General features: G+C 37.5%; 1 protein-coding gene across 2 annotated transcripts; it reads left to right on the forward strand.

The window, feature by feature from the left end:
- The first annotated feature begins 2,012 nt into the window (after positions 1–2,012).
- On the forward strand, positions 2,013–27,903 carry CD163 (CD163 molecule). 2 transcript variants are annotated; one of them, XM_080659477.1, is made up of 17 exons: positions 2,013–2,152; positions 3,528–3,614; positions 4,639–4,962; positions 8,119–8,439; positions 14,491–14,811; positions 15,318–15,638; positions 17,607–17,921; positions 18,025–18,339; positions 18,711–18,803; positions 18,886–19,200; positions 20,910–21,230; positions 21,943–22,251; positions 22,827–22,859; positions 23,067–23,174; positions 24,374–24,466; positions 25,392–25,444; positions 27,693–27,903. In XM_080659477.1, exons 1-16 carry the CDS (start codon positions 2,107–2,109, stop codon positions 25,412–25,414), a joined length of 3,345 nt encoding a protein of 1,114 aa, XP_080515603.1. In that variant the 5' UTR covers positions 2,013–2,106; the 3' UTR covers positions 25,415–25,444; positions 27,693–27,903. The 2 variants fall into 2 exon arrangements, with proteins under 2 accessions (XP_080515603.1, XP_080515604.1); XM_080659478.1 differs by lacking the exon at positions 3,528–3,614 and having other exon boundaries at positions 2,043–2,152.

Consider the following 27,903-nt stretch of genomic DNA (forward strand, 5'->3'; position numbering starts at 1 on the left):
GCAAATTGGAGATGACAGAGGAAATATTCAGTGAACTTCAAGTGTAGTAACAGAAATGATTCAATCTCTGAGGTCTTGGACAAGATACAGTTGATCTTTGAAGAACACAGATTTGAACTGTATAGGTCCTGTTATATGCATATTTTTTCAGTCAATACAGTCTGCCCTTCCTATCAGCAGTTTTGTAGCTGCAGATTTCGCATCCACCACTATTTTTGTTTCTAATATATTAGTCTAAAACAGTGATTTTCATCTGGTGTGCTGCAAGAATTTTTAAAACATGCCAATACCTGACTGTTTAGCCAGGGGCACTGACCTCTTTTGTTTTGTTTTGTTTTACTTCCTTTGCATGTTGTCAGCTGTTCCTCCTCTCTGAGACTAAAATGACCCTAGTAAGCTTCAAGTTTATGCCTAACACCTCCATACTGGTAGAATTAAAAGAAGTCCACAGAAGCTTTTTATTTTGATGTTGTTCCATTTGTTTGTTTTCTCTTTAGTTTCCATTGCCCTAGGAGCTGTATCGGTAAAGATATTGCTTTGGCAGATGTCTGAGATTTTGCTGCCTGTGGGTTCCTCTAATACTTTTATGGTTTCCCATCTTATGCTTAAGTCCTTTATCCATTTTGAGTTTATTTTGTGTATGGTGTAAGTTGGTGGTCTAGTTTCATTTTTTTGCATGTATCTGTCCAATTTTCCCAACACCATTTCATAGCAGCACAAGTTACCATAGCGAAGATTTGGGAACAGCCTCAGTGCCCATCAGCAGATGAGTAGATTAAAAAAACTGTGGTACGTCTACACAATGGAATACTACGCTACAGTAAAAAAAAAAAAAGAAAAAAAAAAAAAAGAAGGAATTCTTACCATTTGCAACAGCAGGGATGGAACTGGAGAGCATTATGCTAAGCAAAATAAGCCGGTCAGAGAAAGATAAATATCACATGATCTCATTCATTTGTGGAATATAATGAACATAAACTGATAAACAAAAACAGATCCAGAGACAGAGAAGCATCAATCAAACAGTCAAACTTCAGAGGGAAGGTAGGGGAGGGTGGGGGTAAGAAGAGATCAACCAAAGGACTTGTATGCATACATATAAGCCTAAGCAATGGACACAGACACCAGGGGGGTGAGGGCATGAGTGGGGAGGCGGGGGAGCAATAGGGGAATAAGGACACATATGTAATACTTTAATCAATAAAGAAAAAAAAAAGGAGTTCACAATGAGAGCGGGAACTCATGGGTGTTCACAGCTTTTCTCCCATGTTGCAACACACTTGGAAGAAGGCAGCCTGGTTCTCTTTTTCTCCCTTGAGACTTTGTCTCTCTTCTCCTCTCTGAAGGTGCTATCCCCAAACTTCCAAGGTCAGGGCATTGACCTCTTTTCCCTTAGATTGTCAAGTAAGAAAATGACAATAGCCAATACAATAACAGCCATCTGGTGTGAATAAATCAAAATTATACTTATTCTTTTTATCAAAAGGGGGGGAAATACAATATTGTTTTTGGTGTGGTGCAGAATTTTAGTAATTAGTTTATTTGCACTATGAGATTTAAAAAAAAAGGTTGAAAATTGCTAGTCTAAAACAAAGTGCAGAAATTTGGAATATTCGATTCAACAATATATGAGGTAATATTTTCCCTTCAATTTTTGTAAATGTATAGTGAACCTTTCTCAATTTCCTTTGATTGTTTTATGCCCCGTATTAAAGAAAACATGAGTATAGAAGGACTTTTCTTTTTTCTTTTTTTTTTTTGGGGGGGGGGGGGGGGGAGGAGGGCATGCTCATTATATTTTATTTTTTTACTTTTTAAAATGTGTCTTTATTGATGAAAGTAATACAGATGTACCCTTCCCCCTCTCCTCCCACCCCCGCCCCCTCCGCCCCTTTGACTTCTTCTTTCCTGCTAACAGCTTTTAATGGTTGACTCCACCCCTCACCCTTTTAATGATTTCCCTTTTTGGGTTGACTCCACCTCCATTATGCAGCCTTCTGTTTTTTTGTGGAGGCGAGATAAATTTTAGAATTCTTAGTGGTCTTGCTCTTTAGGAGAACATTTCTAAGGAATAATACAAGAAGATTTAGAAATCATAAGGCTGGAATGGACAAACTCAGAATGGTGCCACATGAAAACTCTGCATCTCCTGGTAAAAGCTTCTTATTTATTCTACATTTTTTTCTTTAATGGAGTATAACATTATTCTAATATTCAATGGGTCTGATTTAATAGTGATTGGTATAAGGAATTGGAAAAGGCCATAAGTTCATAAGACACCACTTGTTTCCCAAGGATCCAAAATTTATTTTTTTAATATATTTTATTGATTGTTTACAGAGAGGAAGGGGGAGGGATAGAAAGTTAGAAACATCGATGAGAGAGAAACATTGATCAGCTGACTCCTGCACACCTCCCACTGGGGATGTGCCCTCAACCAAGGTACATGCCCTTGACCAGAATCAAACCTGGGACCCTTCAGTCCGCAGGCCAATGCTCTATCCACTGAGCCAAACCAGTTAGGGCAGATCCTAAATTTAAGACATGCAATAAGGATTCAATTTGCCATCAGTTTTGAAAAATTGCTGAGGCAAAATTAGGTAAAGAACTGAAATTAACTGAACTGCATCAAGTATGATGACAATAATTGTTAGAGAAGATAGAACATGTAGGAATGGATATTAATTGAAAGTTGATTACCTAGAAGAAATTTAGAATAGCACCCTTAGTATTGAAATCTAGTTTATGATTTAAATGGATGTGTTAAACTCACTTTGAATTTTTACTTTTTAATTTTTTTTATTGAAGCATAACAAGTCACATGAAAGCACAAATCGTATGTGCAAAGTGCAGTGACTTATCATAAAGTGCTCCTGTATGGTGAAGGACAGCATTTTTACTTTTAAATTAGTTTTAGGTTAATGTAGAAAGAAGAAATGAAAGTGCTAACAGCTTTAAAGAGCATTTTATGCTACATCTGGAGATAAGACCCAATATTTTGGTTTTTCCAATATAAACATTGTTACTTTATTCCATCCATGTATTGTTTGGCTACTATTTAGCAGGCACCGTGCCGGGTACCAGTGAAATTATGGTGAACCTGATAGAAATAATCTATGTCCTTATGGAACTTACCGTCTAACAATGTGGATCAGGTAGGCTTGGAGAGGGAAACATTAGTTGAATAGTGCTCTCTCTGTGCCTTCAGGGAGAATTGACCACTTCCAAATTTCATTAATGCCTTTTCAATTTTCCAGGTTTTAAGGCTGCTCTTGCTATTATGTTTCCACCCCCAGTTTTCCCCTAGGTTGCCTATAAACATGAACATTTTCAAAGCAATTTCACTGAGACTATAAGATCCTGGGTATGATTTTTTTTTTTTTTCTGTCTGTCTTGCCATTTAGAATGAAAGGTTTTCTGTCCCGGTGTGACCTTCTTTGTTAATCTCAAACCTCTGAAGCCATCTGCCTTCTCCAAAGTCTCTTTGAGGGAAGACTATACTTTTGCCCTCTTTCTTTTTTTCTCAGACTTTAGAAGATGTTTTGTCCACTTGAGTCCCTTCATTATTGCTGTGGTTTCAGTTCTTAGTGCCTGTTTGATCACTGGTTCTCTTGGTGAGTATTTTGTCAAATCTACTTGCAGCCTTAGCCAACTCTGACAAAAAAATCATTGAAAAGCAAAAAATTCTCCTGAAGACCAAATAGCATCTGAAAACATACTTTATGGTTTCAAAGGATCAGCTATCAAATGCACAAAATAAGAACCTAACAAAAAAAATCAACAAAATAATAACACAGTTCCCCCCTCCAAAAAAATAAAATAAACTCTCACAGGAAAAAAAAAAATACATTTTACTTAAAGATTTGAAATAATGTCTAGCTAAAAAATAGGGAACAATACAGAGGAGACACCTCAGATTTATTGGAATAAAAATATGTTGGAACACTTTAATAAATTCAAATGCCAAAACTTATTTAAAACTGTATTGATGGAGGCAAAATGTATACACCATGGGTTTGTGTGTTAGCTAAAATAATCATGACGTGGTAGCTGTAACACTTGGAAGGAGTGTAAGGGAGAGGGGATTAATTTTATAATAGAAGATAATAGAAAAGTATCTCCATCTCAACTTCCATTTAAATAAATACATTTCTGTCAGATTTCAACCAGCATTTTTTAAATGTACAGTATTTTACATATATATGAAATAGGAGTAAAATTCCTTGTAACTGGTCTTTTCATCCTCACCATCAGCCTTCTTTCTCTTGATCTTGGGATGTTGGAGAAACTTATGTAGCTCATCCCTTTAAAATTTTGTACTATCTTATTTAAACAGTAAACTCTCCATGAAGATTATATAAATTGACATTATAAAGAATATCACCCATAAAGGAAAGATATTACATCATATTGTGTTAGTTAGCTTTACTGATTTATGCCATTGTTCAATTTGAAGCCTGTGATACCAATATTTGTATTTGAATTCCTATGAAATTGCATTTTCCTATTGTACCATGGGTAGGTCCAGGAATGTTTCTCAAACCTAGATTTGGAAAATAAATAGGTAATCTAAAGAATAATAATTTTCTACTTGCTCTTTGGATCTTGACCAATTGCTGCCTTTATCCATTGTTACAGGAGGAACAGATAAGGAGCTGAGACTAGCGGCTGGTGAAAACAAGTGCTCTGGGAGAGTGGAGGTGAAAGTCCAGGAGGAGTGGGGAACTGTGTGTAATAACGGCTGGGACATGGACGAGGTCTCTGTGATTTGTAGGCAGCTAGGATGTCCAACTTTCATCAAAGCCACTGGATGGACTAATTCCAGTGGGGGCTCTGGACGCATTTGGATGGATCATGTTTCTTGTCGAGGCAATGAATCAGCTATCTGGAACTGCAAACATGATGGATGGGGAAAACATAGTAACTGCACTCACCAACAGGATGCTGGAGTAACCTGTTCAGGTAAGACCTGCATAAGGCAAACTCTGGACATGAAATGCTTTGTGGGGGCGGAAATAGGTAGATGGTTTAAAAACAAAAAGGAGCTCGATTTTTGTAAGTAATCAAGTCCACGTATAAATTTACCGAATCCATTGCTAAAAGACCAGAAAAACACACGACAATGCCCATATTAAAAAATAAGTCAAAAGAGATTCTGAATACTTCTATCAATGAGGAAGTGACTGGCTTCAAGTTTATATTCATACTCGAGGCCCAATGCACGAAATTCGTGCAAGGGGCTCAGCCTTCACTGCCCCAACTGCCTTAGCCTTCACAGCCCCGGCTTCATCCGGAAGGTTGTCCGGACGGTCGTTCTGCTGTTCAGTCTAATTAGCATATTAGCTCTTTATTATATAGGATTCCTACTATAACCTCCTATTTCTACATTTTAAAAAACCATATCTAAGGTAATTCCTTGTCCCCTTTCCCATTGGCATGCTGCTTTCATGCATTGACCCAGAAATTATTACCTTTTTGTCCACTAACTGGTAATCAACTTACTGAATCAATAAATAAATATTCTTAGCGCTAATCCTTCTTTATGGAGGAAGAATTGATCACAAAGTATAACTGTTTTTCCCAGTATACAATGTTAGTCATTTTATTTATGTGATGGTCTTCATTTCTAAAACATTTAATAAATTTTATCTCAGTTGACCTTACAATAACTCAGAAAATCATGTGTCAGACCTTCCTGCTGACAAGTCCTAAGGTCAAGTTCATGACCCAATGTCAGATTCCTGGGCTTCTCATTTCTCTTTGCTCACTTACTTCACTGGCCTTTATGCAGCCGTCTCCGCTCCCAGCCTCTTTCTTAGCGACCATCTCCTCCACAGGACTGATTTTAGAAAGAACGAGTTTCCCTTCACCCAGGCAATGTGGGATAATGGGAGCAACACAGGCTAGTATCTAGAAAAAAGCTGGACTAAATTCCAACTCAGCGCCTCATTAATACTACTATTTTGAGCAAGTTATTAAATCTTTCTAAACTTCAGTTCCTGGGGACTCAATGGTAGAATACATTAAAAAGTTATTGATACAGTATGGTATGTAATAGGTGTTAAAAAGCAAAAGTTAGCACCCAGCCAGTGTGGCTCAGTGGTTGAGGGTCAACCCATGAACCAAGAGGTCACTGGTTCGATTCCCAGTCAGGGTACATGCCGGGTTTAATTCCCAGTAGGGGGCATGCGGGAGGCAGCTCATTGATCTCTCTATTCCCTCTCCCTTCCTCTCTCTCTAAAATCAATAAAAATATTTTTGAAAATTGAAAATAATTAAGTTAGTTCTTCATGGCTCACTGCTTTTCATTACCTTGATAACTCAGTCCTCTTTTCTTTCTCCCTCCTCCCATTCTCCCCATTCCTCTTCCATCACTTCCTCTTCCCTCCTCTCCTCTTCCTCCTCCTTCTTATCTTTTTCATTAATCATTATTCAGCAAAAAACAATAGTACCATGTACATCAAACATCTACAGCAAAGTTAAAAGTCATAATAAATCTTGCCAAACTCTCATCATAATTATTGCTATCTCTAAAGTTGACTTTTTAAGCTAAGAAACAGTAGGTAATACTTTTAACTCTTGTTTTCTTTTTCTATTCTTTTTTTTTTTTTTATGCCTCAGGATGGAATTATTTAAACTTGTTTTTACAATTTTACACATCTAATGCTCCAATAGGAATGCATAGCCACTCAATTTACTAGTTTCAGAGTCTGCATTTCTGAGATTCTCCACCCTGATTAATGCTCTATCCTCAGGGCCTCTGCCTCTTGGGAGATTTTTATTATTATCACATGCACAGGGTAAATATAGTAAGGAGAATGGACTCTAGTGCCACACTGCTTTTTCCCTCCCACATCCTAGGTGTTTGATTCTGTGCCAATTATTTAACCTTAGTTTGCTTATCTGTAAAGTAGGGATGGTGGTAATAGCACATGATGATTAAAGTTGTAAAGACTAAAGAAGAGAACATAGCTGATACACTTGAAACCGCATATGCATATTTTGATTGTGAGCTATTATTATTTATTGTTCATAATTTTAAAATCTTGTTAAGTATAGGTCTTTGCCTGGAGTTTAGAGCTTTTAAAATTGAATTGCTTTTTTCAAAAGTGGTTCCTAAACATTTTGTTCAAAAACAAATAGTTTTTGTCCTTCATGTTTCCCAAAATTTCATCTCAAATTTCCTTTTATTGGGTATTTTGTCCTCATAGACAATCTAATGGAAAGTAGATTTTTCTTAATAGAGAAAATTTTCTTAATAAAAGAACTATTTTTTTTTTCCTAAAAGTGGTATCAGATGCTTTGGGGATGGAAAAAAAACCTCACTTTTGGTTTAAACAGTAAATTGGTAAGAAATGAATTATTTTAATTGATTTTCCCCTCAATCCTATATAATAAGAGTCTAATATGCAAATTGTCCCCTTGACCTGGAGTTCAACCAGGAGGGTCAGGGTGGGGGGGAAGGCCAGCTGGCCAACCTGGGGAAGGGAGGCTGTAGCCAGCAGCTGGCAGCCACTAGGGACCCTACTTGTGCACGGATTTCGTGCACTGGGCCTCTAGTATTTAATAATTTGGCATACAACAGTGTGTTCTTGAAAACTATTGTGCATTTTATTTTTTTGTTTTTTCCTGTTTTCTAATTTCAAGTTCAACTAAAGCTCATTATTCATGCTCTGAATTGTTTATAATAAAGAAATATTAAAATAAAGATTTTAAATGTTCAACTAATTACCAGTTAGTCATTTTAACTATTTTGCTGTAAGACCAATTTTATTTTTTTCTGGTTTTTTAAAAAAATAAATACTTTGAGACTCAATTTTATCTATTTCTACATAAAAGAATATCTACTCTGTTCTAGTAAAAGAAGGAAATAAAATAAAACAGAAAATAAATTTAATCTGTAAAACATTTTCCTTGGTAAGTAGATATAGATAAAAGTCCTCATTTTTAGTTTGTTTTTAAAAGATTAAATATTCCAATATGTGAAGATGGGCAGCATTCAAAATGAGGCACTATTTTAAAGAAAGCATAAAATCCTAAGTGTCCTGAGGAATCTTATTTTCTAAAATTACTTCTGAATGAATATCATTTTGAACTCTGGTCTTTTCTCCATTCTAGACGGGTCCGATTTGGAAATGAGGCTGATGAATGGAGGACACAGGTGCTCAGGAAGAATAGAGGTCAAATTCCAAGGACAGTGGGGAACAGTGTGTGATGACAACTTCAACATAGATCAGGCTTCTGTGGTTTGTAAACAACTTGAATGTGGAAGTGCTGTCAGTTTCTCTGGTTCAGCTAATTTTGGAGAAGGTTCTGGACCAATCTGGTTTGATGATCTTGTATGCCATGGAAATGAGTCAGCTCTCTGGCACTGCAAGCACCAAGGATGGGGAAAGCATAATTGTGATCATGCTGAAGATGCTGGAGTGATTTGCTTAGGTAAGGACTGATCTGGGTTTGTTCTGTTCTCAAGAGAGGACAAAGAAAAAAGAAAAAAGGGGAAAAAAGGGTGGCATGGGTAAGAATCTTAAAAGTCTGAACTTACTGCATGTTGCTTTATTTTTACCTAATTTCAGATTCCAGTTCTAATACTTGTGGAGTTTTTACGGTAACTGAAATTAAGATAGATTAGGAGGGAGGATAAATAGTGAAATTGAGATTCAAGTAATGAGGATTGAAGAAGTTGTTTAAGCAATAGTTCAATCAAAAAAAAAAAAAAGAAAGAAAAAGAAGAAATGGCTTAACTAGCAAATTTTGCTTTCTGTATGAGTTTAAAATCAAATCACCACCCCCATCTTTCTTATCATTCTCTAACTGCAAAAGTCCCCTCTTTAGCCACACTAACCCACCCCTTCCCAAACTATTATTTTAAATTTACAGAATCAAGTGATTAAACAAAATTGTCGATTTCCTATTAAAATCTCATTTATGCTACTACTCTGGTATGAATAGGATGAGCAGGTACTGTGTTTGTCTGCAGACTTTTATGTTCCATACTTGATCAGGGGAGGGGGCAATGGATTTTTATATGCAGGGATGACATTTTCCCTTTTTCACTTGAGTTCTTAGTTTGAAGAAGATCTCGTATGTCGTGAACCCCAAAGAACATTTAGGAAAATATAGTTAGAGTAAAAATATCTCTGTATTTACCAGCTATTTGAGGGGGAGGGGGAGAAGGTTGAAGGAAATTCAATTCAAACTCATTTTTAAATAAGAAAACACTGACTCAGAAAACTGGAAATTTCAGGAAGTGCATGACTGAATTCAAGCACTTAAGCAATGCGATCAGGGTTCTGACTCTTTTTATTTCTTGAATTGGCTTTTTTTTTTTCTTGTTGAACAGCAGACCATCTATAGTCTGAACCACAAAGAATGGGATTTCTACATAAAATATGGATTTTGTTAGCTGAAGAAAATGAAAAGGATTGGGGGAGGGGTGCGAACAAACACTGTCTTTACCTTCCATTTTCTTTTACCTATCAAAATGTCCCCAATCAGCAAATTTTTTCTCAATGTTTTATACTTGCTGAGAAGTCATAATAAACAGTGTTGTGGCAACAAAAACTAAAACTGCCAGAGGAAAAACCCAACTTATTTATTATAGGATATTACTCAGAATCAAGTTCTGTTCTTTGAGGAATACTGATTGGGAGAAGGTGAAAACAATAAAGGTTAAGTTCCTTTTCTCTTTGCTTTGCTTTACTTTTAAACTAAGGAACTGGTCACAAAAGGGTAGTGTGGATAGGTAATGTAACCAGTGTTGAGTATTGAGACAAACTAGAGTGAGTGGGTACCATCTAAACCAGTGGTTCCCAACCTTTTTTGGCCATGCCCCACCTAAGCATCTCTAAAATCCTTATGCCTCTCCCCCTTCCCCCCTCTCGTTTTATATAATTCTTATATTCAAAAAGTGAACTCCTATTCACATAGAGGAAGCCTAAAATAACATTAATTTGGTCTAAACAAGCTTCCAAAGAACATGGCATTCATGAAAGAGAAAAGTAAAGGAACGAAAGGACAGTTGAAGTACCGAGGAAGAAATTGTTAAAAAAAAATAATAATAATATGAAGTGATCTGAAAAAATAGTAAACAAAGTTTCAAAACATATAACAGAGAACTGAAATGCATAAATAGGTCACAATATAAATTTATATACTGTATATGAGGCCCCTAGAACCATAATTTAAAAAAATACACTGTTAATAACTCATTCTCAAATTGCCCCCCCTTAAAAGTCAAATTGCCCCCCTGAGGGGTGTGTGCCCCACGTTGGGAACCACTGATCTAAACACATGCAAATGCACATTTAACAACAACAACAAAAAACAACCAAACACTTCCAACAAAAACTCTGGTGGTCAAAAAGCATATCACTACATAAAATTTAGCTCCTGGAACTCCTGTTATGGAGTTATAGTGCATGCTCTCTATAGTGAAAAGTCCTGTCTTCTTACCCAAACCACTCCATCTGTCTTTAATAATTTTTTGTTTTGTTTTTCTTAACACTTATTTTATGTGCATTCATGTGTTATTTTATTTTATTTATTTTTAAAATTCAATTTATATTCAATATTATTTTGTATTAGTTTCAGGTCATCTTTAGGAATGTTCAATCAAAGTATATCATTGTTTTCTTTATCTCTATATCTTTCCTTTTCCTGAACTCATTTCAGATACAGCTATTTACAGTCCCCTTATTATTTTGTTTCTTTTTTAAATTTATTTTTCAATTACAGACACACAATATTATGTTAGTTTCAGGTGTACATTGTAGTGGTTACACATTTAAACAACATATGAAGTAATCACCATGATCAGTCTGGTACCCATCTGCCACCCTACATAGTTATTACAATACTAGAGGCCCAGTGCAAGAAAACTCATGCACTGGAGCAGGGGGTCCTTCAGCCCGGCCTGCCTCCTCTCACAGTCTGGGAGCCCTCAGGGGCGGGATGCGACCTCTGGTGCTGCCACTGCCGGCAGCTCAAGCCTCAGCCGGTTACCTGAGCCTCAGGCGGCCCTGGGCAGCTAGGCAGCCACCATCCGAGGCTTGCCTGTGCCTTGGGCCAGCCCTGGGAGCCTTGGGCCAGCGCTGGGTGGCTGAGGGGCTGAGGGGACTGGGGGATTCCAGAGGCTGGGGGACTCTTGTGGCTGTGGGTGCCACCATCTTTGAGGGCGTGGCAGTCAATTAGCATATTCCCTCCTTATTGGCTGTGGGCGACACCATCTTTTTTTTTTTTTAATATATTTTATTGATTTTTTTACAGAGAGGAAGGGAGAGGGATAGAGAGTTAGAAACATCGATGAGAGAGAAACATCGATCAGCTGCCTCCTGCACACCTCCCACTGGGGATGTGCCCGCAACCAAGGCACGTGCCCTTAACCGGAATCGAACCTGGGACCCTTCAGTCCACAGGCTGACGCTCTATCCACTGAGCCAAACCGGTTTCGGCAACACCATCTTTATTAGATAGGATTATTGACTATATTCCTTATGTTGTATTATACATTTCTGTGACTTTTTATAACTTCCAATGTGTACTTCTTAATCCTTTTCAGCTTTTTCAACTAGCCCCCAAACTCATCCTGACAATTATCAATTTTTTCTCTATATCTATGAGTTTGTTTCTGTTTTGTTGTTTGTTTGTTTTTTAGATTCCACATATAAGTGAAATAATATGATATTTGTCTTTCTATGTCTGACTTATTTAATTTAAATATACCTCTAAGACCACCCATGTTGATGCAAATGGTAAGATTTCATTCTTTTTTATTGCTGAGTAATATTCCACTGTACATATGTGGAATACATCTTCTTTATGTATTCATCTAATCGATGGATACCAAAGTTTCTTCTACACCTTGGCTACTGTAAATAATGATGCAATGAACATAGGGGTGCATATATCTTTTCAAATTAATGTTTTGGATTTCTTTGTGTAAATAGCCAGAAGTGAAATTGCTGGGTCATATGGCAGTTAATATTTAGTGGTTGTACAATCCCACCAACAATGCACAAGGGTTCCCTTCTCCCCACATCCTCTCCAACATTGGTTTGTGTATTAGCCATTCTGACAGGTATGAGGTGATATCTCATCATGGTTTTGATTTACATTTTCCTAACGATTAATGATGTTGAGCATCTCTTCAATGTGGATGCTTTTTTTTAGCTTCACATGTTTGCATTTGCTTTCAGTTTTCTTCTTGTAATTGATTTCTAGTTTCATACCCTTGTGGTTGGAGAAGATGCTTGATATGACTTCAATATTCTTAAATTTATTGAGACTTGTTTTGTAACCTAACGTGGTCTATTCTGGATAATGTTCCATGTGCACTTGAAAAAAATATATATTCTGCTGCTTTGGGAGGAAATGTACTAAAAATATCAATTAGGTCCATCTCGTCTAATGTGTCAGATAAGGCCTTTGTTTTCTTGTTGATTTTCTGTCTGGAAGATCTATCTATTGATGTCAGAGTGAGTGGTGTTAAATCCTCTACTAATATTGTATTAGTGTAGATCCCTCCCTTTATGTCTGTCAGTATTTGCTTTGCGTATTTAGGTGCTCCTACATTGGATGCAGAGATATTTACAAGAGTTATTATCCTCTTGTTGGATTGATTCCATTATCATTTTGAAATGCCCTTCTTTGTTGTCATAGCCTTTGTTCTAAAGTCTATTTGGTCTGATATAAGTATTGCTATCCCAGTGTTTTGTTTTGTTTTTATTCATTTCCATTTGCATGAAATATATTTTTCCATCCCTTTACTTTCAGTCTATGTGTATGTCTTTCAGTCTAAAGTTGGTCTCTTGTAGACAGCATATGTATGGGTCTTGTTTTCTTAATCACTCATCCACCCTATGTCTTTTAGTCCATACACATTTAAAATAATTATATATAAGTATGTAATTATTGACATTTTATTAATGGTTTTCTGATTGTTTTTATAGTTCTCAGTTTCTTATTCTCTTGTTCGCCTCTCTTTTATGTTGATGACTTTCTATAGTGTTATGTTTGGATTCCTTTTTCTTTATTTTTGGTACATTTCTCATAGATTTGGGGGTTTTGATTTGTCATTTGCTTCACATATATTAAGCAATGTTAATAGCAGTCTATTTTAAGTTAATGGTTACTTAAGTTCAAGCACATTCTAAAATTATTACCAATTTTATTCACCCCTCCACGTTTTTGTTTTTGTCATTATTTTTTACTCCTTTAATGTGTGTGTGTTTGAGTGTCACCCTTTTTGTTTTTATTATTGTAAAAACAATGGTGTGTTACTTCTAGAGCCTTTTGGTTGAGACTCCTATGTATGCCAAGGTCATCTTCCACCTGTGCCTCTCTTGGGAACTCTTGGTAGAACCTACAAAGTGATCTGTTCCTTGGTTACCACTTGCTCAGAGGTGCTTGGAAGAAGCTATGCTGCAAATTGAAACCAGCTGTCACTTGTGACAAGCTTGTGTCCCCTTAGTTGAGGCTACATTATAGGCCCAGACTGGCCACCACTTATGCCAGGCTTGGGGCCGCCTGACGGGAGTTGCAATGCAAGTTGAGACCAGTCACCACTTGTGCTGAGCGTGGGGCCACATAGCAAACTGAGGCAAGCTGCTGCTTGTTTGGGATTTTAGAGGCTGGGGGAAAGTCTAGAATGGGAGCCAAGGTAGGCCACTTGTATGGAGGAGCCACTAAAAGAGGCTCAGGCCAGAGGAGCGAGTTCAGTGGGGCAGGGTCTCAGGGCATCACCAGGGCGCAGAATGGTGTTAGCCAGATTAATGGAGAGCACAGATTTGGTGCCCACCTACGTCTGGATGGCAGTGTGGGAAGAGAGTTCAACAAAGGAATGTCCATTCCCAGACAGAGTTGCCCCAAACCTTGTCACTCCAGCTCTCACCCTAAAGTTAGTCGATTTAGTTTCTCCCCATAGGTCCCTGGAACTTTCCAAGGTGCATCTCCTGTCCTGGAGCTTGGAGTGAGTGAGATTGTGTGTGACTGAGATTGTGAACAAGTGAGTCTGTGCACAGGCCCTTAATGACCTGCAGTGCCTCTGTCTCTAGCAGCTCATTATCTTTCCTGGACATAATACCCACTGGTTTTCACGGTCAGATGTTAGGGGGACTCCTCCTCCCAGCATTGATGCCCTTGATTGGGGAGCACAGAGTGGGGCTGGGACACTTTTTTCTTCAGGATACCTCTGCAGCCAAAATACCCCACTGGATTCTTACTTGCCATACTGTGAATGTGGTACCTGCCCATCCCACGTCTCTACTCCTCCTACCAGTCTTCTCGTGGCTTCTTCTTTATATCCTTAGTTATAGGACTTCTGTTCAGCTAGTCTTCAGGTATTTCTCAATGATGGTTGTTCTCTACCTTAGTTGTAATTTTTATGTGGCCGTGGGAGGAAGTGAGCACTGAGTTTACCTACTCCACCATGTAGACCGGAAGTTTCTTACTGTTTCTTTATCACTGACTTGTTTTGTGTCCTTCTTACAGATGGAGCAGATCTGAGCCTGAGAGTGGTTGAGGGAGTCACTAAATGTTCAGGAAGATTAGAAGTGAAATTCCAAGGAGAATGGGGAACAGTGTGTGATGATGGCTGGGATAGTAATGATGCCGCTGTGGCATGTAAGCAGCTTGAATGCCCAACTGCCATCACTGGCATTGGTCGAGTTAATGCCAGTGAGGGAACTGGACACATTTGGCTTGACAGCGTTGCCTGCCAGGGACATGAATCTGCTATTTGGCAGTGCAGACACCATGAATGGGGAAAGCATTACTGCAATCATCATGAAGATGCTGGTGTCATATGTTCTGGTAAGTTAAAACAAAACAAAAACAGAGAAGGAAGGACCTGTATTCTTCAGGAGTAAGAATAGGTCTGAGAGATAGAAATATCTAATAATTTCTTTGTTGGTAATTCTTTTACAGTTGTAATGAATTTTTAACATTTTCTTTTGTTGACTAGTTTGGAGGGTTGTCTGGTGCAATTTTCCATAGTAATTATTCTGACTGCTATTGAGTTCTAAATCTACCTGGAGTTCTGGGACAGAAAATAATATAAATTTTAAATATTTTTAAAATATCTGTCTTGTTCATATTTTTCTGCCATCGACAGTTTTTATTAACCCTTGAAACTATCATCCTGTTTCTAACCAAACTTGTGATATATGCTGGCTGTGAGAAAAGCCTTAAGATGGGTAAGCCTTAATTTCGAGTGCCTCAGTGTATGGAAAGGAGCAAGATTTTTTAAAAATCCTTTGGGAGTTAACCTGCACATGTACCTATAACCTAAATTTATGTGTTGTTTGTTTTTTTTGCAGATGGATCGGATCTGGAACTGAGACTTATAGGAGGAGGCAGCCACTGTGCTGGGACAGTGGAGGTGGAAATTCAGAAACTAATAGGGAAAGTGTGTGACAGAAACTGGGGGCTGAAAGAAGCTAATGTGGTCTGCAGACAGCTGGGGTGTGGATCTGCACTCCAAGTATCCTATCAAAGTTATTCCAAAATTAAGCCAACAAACATGTGGATGTTTTTAATCAGCTGTATAGGAAATGAAACTTCTATTTGGGACTGCAAGAATTGGCAGTGGGGTGGACTTTCCTGTGATCACTATGAAGGAGCCAAAGTTACCTGCTCAGGTAAGACTTTTTTTTTTTTTTTAATCCTCACCCCGAGGATATTTTTTTTATTGAGAGAGAGTAGAAGGGAGGGAAGAGGAGAGAGGAAGAAACATTGATGTGAGACACATTGATTGGTTGCCTCCTGCAAGCGTCCTGACTGGGGCCGGGAAGCAAACCCACAACTCTTTGGTTTACAAGCTGATGTTCTAACCACTGAGCATACCGGCCAGAGCTGCTCAATAAGACTTTCAATCAATTTTTTAAGGAGTTTGATTTGAGGTAGGAAAAATGTGTTTTAAGTAGAGAGAAAACTTTATGCAGATGAACAGAAGCATGAAAAACGATGCTATGCCCAAGCATCTTTAGGGTGGGGCATCGGGTATGATTGATAGAGTAATCGATATTAAGGCCTTTAAGGTAACATCATACAGTATTTTAAAGGATGCTAACTTATTAGTGTTTATCATTTCTCCTTAATTTTAATAGATGGGTGATGTTGGGGAGTCTACCAAAGCTCCCTGTGCTGCAATTTCCTCAGAAGGAAAATGGTGGTAACAAAACCCCCACTGCACAGGAAATACACATCAAGTGATGGATAAATGGTTATGATAATTATTAGTAGTGTTAGTATTACCTGTCTTCACTGATAGACTGAACTCTGTGATTTTAAACCCACCCAAGTGCCTAAAAACATTGCAGGTGCTTAATAATATTTGTTAAAATGATAAATTATTGTATAAATAGTAAAGAAATATTGAATTATCTTAAAGATAAAAAAGTGAAAATATTTGAAATGCAATTACTATATTGTGATTGTGTCATACAATTTTTAGAAAGAGGACTTAGGAAGCTATTGCAAAGGACTATCTGATATATGTAGACAAGTTAATTAAAGCAATAGCAAAAATTATGCAGAAGCAATATGCTGGAAAACTGACAGAGATTGGTGGCTTTCCACATGTGCAATGTAGTGTGAGGGTCAAGATTCTAGGCTTTGGAATATACTGCATAACTTCAAATCCCAGTCTTCACTAACTCGCTGTATGAACTTAGCAAATTACTACAACTCTCTGTTTCATTTTTCTTATCTGTAAAATTGGAATGATGTTAATAATTTTCCCCTAAGACAATTATAAGGATAAAATTATGTTTGTTACATACTTAGTAAGATACCATATATAATAGACGCTCACTTAGTATTCACTACTATCATTATTATTGCATTTATGGTGGATAAAGAAGTGGTTCAATTTCAGGTCATTCTAATTTGGTTTAGATATCATTATTTGGGAAAAGAACACAGTGGGCTTGTCAATAGATAACTCATTCAATTTTGAACACACAAAGTTACAGATGTCCACGTAGATATGTTTATGAATATAAATTTAAAGAGAAAAGTATAAATGAAAACATTTATTGGCAGTTAAGAGAAGATGTCCATTGATAAGATGGGAAAGTTGAGGCTAGAACCTTCAGTCAAGGAATTCATGAAAGATTCTGTCAGGCAGGAAGGAGGAGAAAGAAATATCTCATGTATCAAGTGCAATATATCAGAGGGAAAAGGGGGTCTGACGTTCATTTTGAAAACAGGAAACATATTGAAAAACTTTCCAAAGCCATTTGAAAAGTTTGGGGCAGACCCCAGATGGCAGTAGGTGGAGGATTGAGTACAGGGTTAAAAGGTAGAGTGACTACACATTGTATGTGGTCTCCAATATTATGAACAATGTAAGGAAAATACAGAAAGGCTGGCTTCAGGAGGCAAAGTTTCACAGTTCTCTCAAATGAATTGGTCTAATGAGGAATGGGGAGGTCTAGAATTTGCTATGCCCAATTCTAGGCAAAGAAGCCAAAAGGAACGAGTGTAGAAAATCACTAAACACCCTGGATTCCCTTTCTCACTTTTACTCCCTTCTTTACTTCCATCATAAAAATATATATATATATTGTAATTATGTTCTTTCTCACTGAAATATTATTTTTCAGCCCACAGGGAACCCAGACTGGTTGGAGGAGACATTCCCTGCTCTGGTCGTGTTGAAGTTAAACATGGCGACACATGGGGCTCTGTTTGTGACTCTGACTTCTCTCTGGAATCTGCCACTGTGCTGTGCAGGGAATTGCAATGTGGCACAGTTGTTTCTATCCTGGGGGGAGCTTACTTTGGAGAAGGAAATGGACAGATTTGGGCTGAAGAATTCCAGTGTGAGGGCCATGAGTCCCATCTTTCACTTTGCCCAGTAGCACCCCGCCCAGATGGGACTTGCAGTCACAGCAGAGACATTGGAGTAGTCTGCTCAAGTAAGACTCGGAGAACATGTTCGGTTTGTTAGGGAACAACAAACTGGAAGACAGTAGGGCTAGGTAATCACAGACATCTTTTTAAAGCCCTGTTTCCTTCCAGGATACACAGAAATGCGCTTGGTGAATGGCAAGTCCCCATGTGAAGGAAGAGTGGAGCTCAAGGTTCTAGGGACCTGGGGATCCCTCTGCAACTCTCACTGGGACATGGAAGATGCCCACGTTTTGTGCCAGCAGCTTAAATGTGGAATTGCCCTTTCTACCCCAGAAAGAGCACATTTTGGGAAAGGAAATGGTCAGGTCTGGAGGCACATGTTTCACTGCACTGGAACTGAGCAACACATGGGAGATTGTCCTGTAACTGCTCTGGGTGCATCACTATGTTCTGCGGAGCAAGTGGCCTCTGTAATCTGCTCAGGTAGGAAGATCGAGGGCAGCCAGTGATGAGTCTCTCCCATGGTGCTGGGCCTTAAGAGCATGTGTACCTATAGGGATGAAAAACAAACGTAAAAGGGAAAGATCCATTATGAGGGGTCACGAGAAATGTATGAGAATATTAACCTCATCTACCTTTTTAGAGAAAGTGTAAACTTCATTTTCACTGATCTAATAGTTATCTTGTGCTTCTTAAGGCACCTGATAAATTCCTTGCCTGGTTGACCCTTCCCATTTTTTTCTCTCTAAAGCTATGTTTGTTCTCAGCTCATCTATCTAATACTTATTCATCTGGCTTCCCTTCCTCACCCTACCTTTTGAATCTTGCATGACTGAGCAGTTTGGTGTTTGCAGGAAACCAGAGTCAGATACTATCCCCGTGCAATTCAACATCTTTGAACCCGACAAGCTCTACCATTTCAGAAGAAAGAGCTGTTGCTTGCATAGGTGAGAATCAGTGATCAATCTATAAAAACTATCTCAATCGTTAGGAATGCATTTTTAGTAATATTTTACTTTCTCTTTCCAGAGAGTGGTCAACTTCGCCTGGTAAACGGAGGTGGTCGCTGTGCTGGGAGAGTAGAGGTCTATTATGAGGGCTCCTGGGGCACCATCTGTGATGACAACTGGGACCTGAACGATGCCCATGTGGTGTGCAGACAGCTGGGCTGTGGGGTCGCCATTAATGCCACTAGTTCTGCTTATTTTGGGGAAGGAACAGGGCCCATCTTGCTGGATGAGGTGAACTGTAATGGAAAAGAAGCTCGTATTTGGCAGTGCCCGTCACATGGCTGGGGGCGGCACAATTGCAGGCATAAGGAGGATGCAGGAGCTATCTGCTCAGGTAAGTTCTGCACATAACTACTGAGGTAGGGCAAAGGATAGTGGAGGGTATTAATCTGAAAGAATTCCCTGGAAAACAAGTACAGAGTAAATTATTGTGAGAGTCAGGATCCAGAAGTATAGGTTTGATGAATTAGTGCTATCTCCTGTGCAAGGTAGTATAAAGTTAGAAGGAGAAATTTTCAGAAATGAGCTTGCATATCATGAAAATGACAACAAAAGTAATAATGAGAAGTTCTTTTATAAATATACGTAGAGCTGGATATTGAGTAAAGATTCAGGTACCCCTTGATAATCACTGTATTAATAAAAAAGTAGATTTAAGGGACAAGAAGAAATATATCAGTATTACATTCTACAGAGAAAAAGATAACTATCACACCCAAGTAATTTTTCATGACAAATAAGACTTATTTGTCATAGGAGCAAAAATTATCAGAAGAACCCACTGATCTTATTTTGTATACATGGCAAGCTTCAGAAACTATTGTGAAATAGAAAAATGTGCTCAGTTGTAATTTATTGGGGAAAACAGTACTATGATCAGTAACTTAGGGAAGTGAAAAATTCTATATGCCAGGAGTGATGTAGACATCAACCACATTAAATGACACACATTTGGTAGAGAACATATGCAACAAAACTGTCATGTGTCAGAAAGGGGACTATTTAATTTTAAGGTAATGTACACAAAATATTGGGTTTAGTATCTGAATATCTCAGTAAATTTAACTCTCAAGGACAGTTGCAAAAAAATGAATGAAATGAAATTCTTAAGGATAAAATATAGTAACTTAGGTAGAAAGTCCAAACTATCTACACTAATAAAAGAGTAAGATGCAAATTGACCACACCTTCACAACGCCCACCAGCCAATCAGGAGTGAGTATGCAAATTAACCCAACAAAGATGGTTGGTTAATTTGCACATGCAGGCGCCAAGTGGCCAGGGGCAGGGTGGGACACTTGCATCATCACCATGGCGATGACCCAGGCCTTCCACACCGCCCCAGTGGCTCCGGGCCTCTGGGCAGTGTGGGAAGGCAGAAAGGTCGCTCCAGGCCTGAGCAAAAAGGCATCTCCAGCCAGAGTGAAGGCAATGCCAGCAAGGGGAAGGAAGGCCCATTCTTGCACGAATCTTCGTGCATGGGGCCTCTAGTGTAATTAATAAAAGATTTGAGCCATTTTGAGATCTAGAAGTCAACTTAAAATCATTGGTGGCATTCTAGAGAGGTCCCTGAGTACAAAACCCAAGACTGTAAAAACAGAAGATATAGAAAAAATACTATATTTTACTAAAATCTACTAAATCACCCCACAGTTACAAAAAAAAAAATACTACTAATTGATATAGTGTACTTATTTTTGTGGTTGTTAATCCTCCCCTAAGGATATTTTCCCATTGATTTTTAGGGAGAGTGGAAGAGAGAGGGAAAGATAGAGAGAAACTCAATGTGAGAGAAACACATCGACTGGTTGCCTCCTGCATGAGCTCTGACCAGGGCCTGGGCCAGGGAGGAGCCTGCAACCAAGGTACATTCCCTTAATCGTCATCCAACCGGGACCCTTTGATCTGCAGGCCAACGCTCTATCCATTGAGCAAAACCAAGACGGCTAATTTTTGAAGTCATTCTCACATCAGAGTAAAGGGAAGGAGACCTGTGAATTTTCAGAGAAGATGTGAAACTAATCACTCTGTATTTCACTCCAGAGTTCTTGTCTCTAAAACTGACCAGTGAAACTGGCAGAGAGACCTGTGCAGGACGTCTGGAACTTTTTTATAATGGAACATGGGGCAGCATTGGCAAGAGTAACATGTCTCCAACCACTGTGAATGTGGTATGCAGGCAGCTGGGCTGTGCAGACAAAGGGACCATCAGCCCTGCATCTGCAGCCAAGACAATGTCCAGGTACATGTGGGTGGACAACGTTCAGTGTCCGAAAGGGCCTGACACATTATGGGGGTGCCCATCATCTCCATGGAAGCAGAGACTGGCAAGCCCCTCAGAGGAGACCTGGATCACATGTGCCAGTGAGTATTTGAAAATTCCATTCTGGCCTATATGAAAATTCCATTCAGTGACTCCACTATGATCTTCTGACCTCATTAAATAGGAATGAGTAAACTCTAGTTAATACCTATTCTACCTGGATCATAAAACTGATTTTATTTCATTTGATCTATAGATTTTCAAGACCAGAGATCATTTTTTTCATAAAATATTTATATGCCCATGGTCTTTCTGAAAGTCCAATTGCTTTTTCTGTGAACAAATGAGTAGAGAATATGTGATTCAGTATTTAACTATTGAATGGTCTACTTTACCTTTCCAATTTTTCTTACAATATCATTTTGATGTACTAATATAAAATGAGAAGCAGTCATAAAGACCAATCCTAAAGTATTTCCCCATTCTCCGTCTTATTAAACTGAAAGAAATTTTCTATGAACCTGGCAATCTCTCAAGCTCTTTTATATTTGAGAAAACTTAACATTATGCAATGTTCACATTATTTATTTGACATTTTGTGAGTCACACTACTGTCCAATATGAAATATTTTGCTGAAAGGACATGTATTTTCATAAAAGATATATTTTGTTAAAATTTATTTTTTAAATGTGCATTGAATAAGCAACATTTTAAAATAGTCTTAAAAAGAGTTTCAAATAGCTCTTTTCCCCTGTGATTTCTGAGGAGTTTTTATCTTCTCATAAATGACCTTGGGTTCTCTGATTTTTCAGACAAGATAAGACTTCAAGAAGGAAACACTACTTGTTCTGGACGTGTGGAGGTCTGGCACGAAGGTTCCTGGGGGACAGTGTGTGATGACTCCTGGAACCTTGACAATGCTCAAGTGGTGTGTCGACAGCTGGGCTGTGGCTCAGCTTTGAAGGCACTCAAAGAGGCAGCATTTGGTCAGGGGACTGGACCCATATGGCTCAGTGAAGTGAAGTGCAAAGGGAATGAGTCTTCCTTGTGGGATTGTCCTGCCAAATCCTGGGGGCACAGTGACTGCGGGCACAAGGAAGATGCTGCTGTGATTTGCTCAGGTGAGTGCCAGGATACAGGATTAAGCTTGGAACCTCTGGTAGCTAAGAAGGGGTGAGCCATCGAGTGCATTGTGTAAAGATTGGGTATGTCAACATAGGGATCTAGTGGGGAAAGAATCCTAATGTTTCAGTCTGAAGAAATGATGAAAATATTTGTTGTTATACATTGGCCTTCACCAAGGAAAAGCATATTACTCATCTGTGTTCCTGTGCAGAGGGAAGAAAGAGAAGAATAACATTTTTTTAGGTCGGAAGCAGTAGTTTGCTTGATTGAGAGGCACTCAAGGCTCACATAGAAAATAAAAAATTAATTGTTTTCAGTAAAAGTCGATATTCCTTAACCCAGGACGTAGTATCACCAACCTATCCAAATCTCTTGTTTGAATTTCTTCCTCTCCCTTTGATCTATCACTTCCCCCAGTCAGTCACCAGGTCCTATTTTTTTTTCTAAGACTAAATTTATTGTGGTAACATTGGTTAATAACATTATATAAGTTTTAAGTATACAGAAATAGAAATATTTGTTCTATATATTACTCTTTAGAATTGAGTCTCCTTCTCTTTTTCTCCTACAGGCAATGCAGTCAAAGAATCATCAAATGCCAAAGGTATATATATCTTGAGGTTTCTGAGCATAGGACCAACTGTCTTCATTATTTAGAATTCCTTTGTTAAGAGACTTCATGTTAGAAGTTCTGAGGATATGACACTTACTTCAATGATCCTGTATCTGACCTAAGAAAGGGATAGTAATTAGGGACCCACTTCTTTTAGCTAAGACATTCTCATCTCTTGTGATGTTTACTTGCATTTAGGTAATGCACTCCCGGTTGTATTTGGAGTCCTTGGGGTCATTGTGTTGATTGGTCTCATCGTGTTCTTCTTGCGGTCTCAGAAGGGAAGACAGCTACAACAATTTGCAGGTCTGAGCTAAATTATGGTCTTTCCAATGTTTTATGGGATAAGAACATTCTTGGGATAAAAAATAACATATAAAGATATTAGGTTCAAGAATCAAATGGCCAGAAAGATGAGCCTATAAGAGGCTTAAGCAATTTCTCAAAAAGGGGGAACAAGATTTCAGAAAAGAAAAGGGGCTTAGGTTGTTTTGATGAGTCCTGTACTTCATCTATATATTTAACTGGGACATTATAGAATTTCTAGTTCAGAATAAATATGCTTATCTAGTCAAAAGTGAATCCTTTTTTTTTTTTTTTTTGCCCAAAGATTTATTTGCTTTTGCTATATACTTATTACTGATTTTGCTGTTCTGTCAAGCAATGTGCCTATGATCTTATGATACTGACATAGATAACCAAGTGTTTTTTGTCTTCATGGAATTTCAAATCTAATGTAAGAGGTATATATATAAACAAATAAATTGCAGGGTAGTGTTATATATTCATATGAATAAGGGAAACGTGCCACAGAGAAGAGAATAATTAACTGGAAGGGAAAGGGGAGTATCAGAGGCTTCTAGGAGGCGTTTGAGATAAATTTTGAAGATAAGAGTTCAAATAACTGGGTAAAGTGCATTTATAGGAGAAGAGAAAACTACATACAAGTGTAGAGAAGCTTCAAGGATGCCACGTTTGTTGTTTGGGGAGGGGGAATAAAACTTGAGCTCAAGGATAGAAGCTACTGATAAGGCTGGAGAAGAGGGGGGGAAATCAGGAAGTTCTGTATTCCATGGTAAGAAGAAGAATAGTATTAAAGAGTATTATGTAGAAGAGTGAAATAGTGAATCAGCCTTTTAAGAAAGTTCCGGGCAACAGGATATATGAGGAATTGAAGGATCACATTACTGACAGGATAGCATTTTTAAATAGTTGGGATGAAAGATGAAAAAGACTTTATAGTGAGAATGAAGGGAAGATTGATTCTAGCGAGATTTTAGGAAACACCCCAATGGATTCGAAAAAGCTTCTGGCTGCCTTGGAGGGAAGAAACTAGGTTGTTCTACAATGGCAATAGCTTTAGCTTTGTAGTAGAATGGGATGGAAACAAGACAAGGGTATGAATGAAGATTGGGTATGTTTGCACTGCTAGGAAAAAGCACACAGGGGGGGGGGGAAGTTTTATTATTTTCTGCTGATTTATAACTTAAGATGTCTGTTGTCAGTTTCTTCGAGAGAGAATTTTATCCACCAAATTCAATACCGGGAGATGAATTCGGGCCTGAAAGCAGATGATCTGGACATGCTGAACTCCTCAGGTGTGTGGTTCTTTAAGGGTCAATAGCCCAGGGTTTCAGACCAGTAGCTGCAATTGAGGCTGAGGCATTCTACTTTGCATAGCAGTGGAAAGAAATCACAAACATGTATTAATAGGAAACTTATGATGCACGTAAGGAAGAAGATATAAATGAACTGAAAAATCATTCTTAGAGAACATGAAAATTGCAATCATGGGGACACCTCTGGCTAAGAGGTCTATATTTATGACAGAGGTACAAAGAACCATGAAGCAGAATATTATGACTTGGACCTCGTTTTATTAAAACAGAAATTAATCTTCTAAAAAGTAGCTTAACTTTTCATATACCTCTTTTGTAGTTTCTTCCATTAAAACTCCTGCTACTTTCCTTTCTCTAACTTTATGTCTATCAAATTTTTTCTAAAATCATAAAAGCTTCGACTTTCTATATCTTATCCCAGCAGAGGCCACCACTATTCACAGCACTAGCCTTATTTCCCATCACACAATGCTTCGTTCTTTGTCCTCTGACTTCTATTTAGCACCAGTGCACTAAATCTGACTCTGGGAAGCATAATTCTGCTGGTTTGGGAAAAAATATCCCAATACCTTCTTACTTCATGAAGGCTCAGTGCCTTCTCAATAGTTCTTACCTTCTGACAAGGGCCTGCCTCATTTCTTCAGTACAAGGGGTTTGGTATTTGCTGCAGCTATGTCAGGAACATAATGTTTAAGGCATGGAAAAGACTTTCTGTGCCCCTACATCACACTTATTTCCTTCTTAATTGTAGATGGTGTTTTTAAATGTTCAAAGAGCTTCTAAGGCATTTGAGGGGAGGCCTGATCTATTTCCCAGTAATTATTTTCTTCCATTCAGAAAATCCCAAGGAGTCAAACCGTTTAAATGCTGCTAGACTAATTTCCATGTCCAACTCTCTTCCTAGGGGACCACTCTGAAATACACTGAAAAGGAAAATGAGAATTATAACCCAGTGAGGTGAGTAAGGAAAATTTATTCATCATCATTCTAAACAAGTACATTCCTCTGGAAAATTTAGAGCTCCTCTGGAAGTGGAAAGAATGTATAGACACATATTGTGTATACATGTATATATGTTTATGTATGTATATCCATATAGAGAATATATAATAGATTTTTATTACTATGACTTCAACTTTCAGTTACAAATAAGGGTTTTCAAAAAAAAGTATACACGTTTTGAATAATTATTCATTCCAATGAATTAAATCTGAAAAGAAACATCAATTGAACTATCAGCTGTTAAGTGTGTATATAGTGTTTTGGGACACCCTGTATATTCTAAGCCATAACAATGGTATATAATGGAGCTAAGGAGAAACTGGGTAAATAAATATGAATAGATCTTTTAAAGATATATGGGGGTAATTTCAGGAAAGAAATAAGACTTATTTATGGTTGTATAATGCATGCTATGGTAAGTATTCAATACTATAGGAGTATAGGAAGTTTGGAGAGATTATGAAGAAGATGTAATGTTTAAGTTAAGTAGGAGATGACTGAAAGATAGACCATTTTAGGGAAAGGACATAGCATGTACAAAATATGGAGGCATAAAAGAGAAGCACACCTTTGGGAAACAAGTTTTTCATTCAAAAACATATATTGAACATATTTATGATGACAAATGGTATCCTGAGTGCTGAAAGTACAAAAATTAAAGACACTATTGACAAAGACAAGATTGTTTAATGAAATAGGTAGGAATATGGAGAAGTTCTGTGAAGATAGGCAAAGTGATGCAAAACCTAAGATAAAAAGGCTGCATAGAGCCCTAAAATGAATGGTCTTATCTGCTACATTTCATGTTTATATTTTATATTAGTGACTCTTGGGGAAGTGGTGGCTATGGAAGATTAAGTTGGGCTAGAAACAATCAGATTTGCATTTTATAATTTGCTTTCATGAAGAAAGTATGACAAGAAAAAAAATGAACAAGGCAAGAAATTTGCTAAGTTATACATCAAAAAGAAAAATGGTGAAATGAGTTAGTGGGTACATTTTCTATTCTTTCAAAAGTAAGGGTTTTTTTTTTAAGAAATATTATGACATATAAGAAATACAGATTGAGTCAAAGGATAAAAGTTGGAACTCTTAAAAGTATATAAATGTAAATTGTTAATATATGTAGACACATTGAGCACCTATAACTTGTATATTGCATGAAAAAGGTAAATTCGTGCATGTAAACTTTACACACACATATATATCTCATCAATAGTTATGACAAAGACAATATCTAATGGATAATTGGGAAAGCTATGAAAAGACAACTCATAAAAAATGAATTTCAAATGACAAATAGACATTTTTAAATGCTTAAATTCACTAGTAATTCAAATTATGACTAATGATGATATGCCACTTTATATAAATCAGACCAACAAAAATTTAAAAGCACCGATGTTTATTGCTGGTAGGAATACAAAGAAAACTGTAATTTCAAACATTGTTTTTGGAAATAAGAAGTGTGATAGTCTTTAGAAATGGAAACTTCTATTTTAAAAAATTTAAAATGCTTCACAAATCCTTTGACCCAACAATTCTACCACTGAGGATTTTTTCCATACAGATAAAGACACTAGTATATAAGAACATATATAAAGGATTATTTTTTGCAGTGTTGTTAGTAGTAGCAAATGTTGGAAACAAAGTAAATGGCAATCAGTCAGGAAGTGGCTGATATGGAAAAACTAAAAAGGAAAACCCATTCATGAAAATGCAATAATATTATTCCATCTATGTGCTCATGTTATTGAATATAATTAAATCCACCTATAAAATCATATGTGTATACGTATAAAGAAACATGTAAACATTCTAACACTATTGTAAACTGAGAAGGACTATGAATGTACTTTTGATTTATAATATCAAACACATGAATATTATTCTGGTATAATAATGTTTGAAACTACTTATTCCTTAAAGAGTAATCACTGATGAATCACTGCTTCCGAATCATGTGGGGTGCTTTTAAAAATAGCATTTCTGGACATGACTACAGTTCTTTGGAATAGAAATGATACTTACGTACACTGAAGTTTGAAAATGGTTGCATTTAAGTTTTCTGTTCAGGAAAGTATTGTGTTTTGTAATCCATAGGAGTGAGTGAAAGTCTGTGGTAATGTAATAATGTAATTCTTCCAAGCATGTGTGTGTGAAGAGGAATATAACAATTTTTCTATGTATGGTTTTAATTCAGCCTTTTAAGATATCTGAAGACTTGGACTATTGAATGGAGCAAGAATTCGCCTGGTTCACTGAAGATCACAATACAGTCCTTTTTCTCCTACTATTCCAAAGACTGCTGCTGAATTTTTAAAAATTAAATTGATGAATGTGACTACTAAAAGTTGTATATAAGACTCTCAGGGGGGTAAATAAAAATGAATATTGCTGATTTAAACTTGTCT

Source organism: Plecotus auritus (genome assembly GCF_963455305.1).
Source record: "Plecotus auritus genome assembly, chromosome: 3".
Classification (NCBI taxonomy): Eukaryota; Metazoa; Chordata; class Mammalia; order Chiroptera; family Vespertilionidae; genus Plecotus; species Plecotus auritus.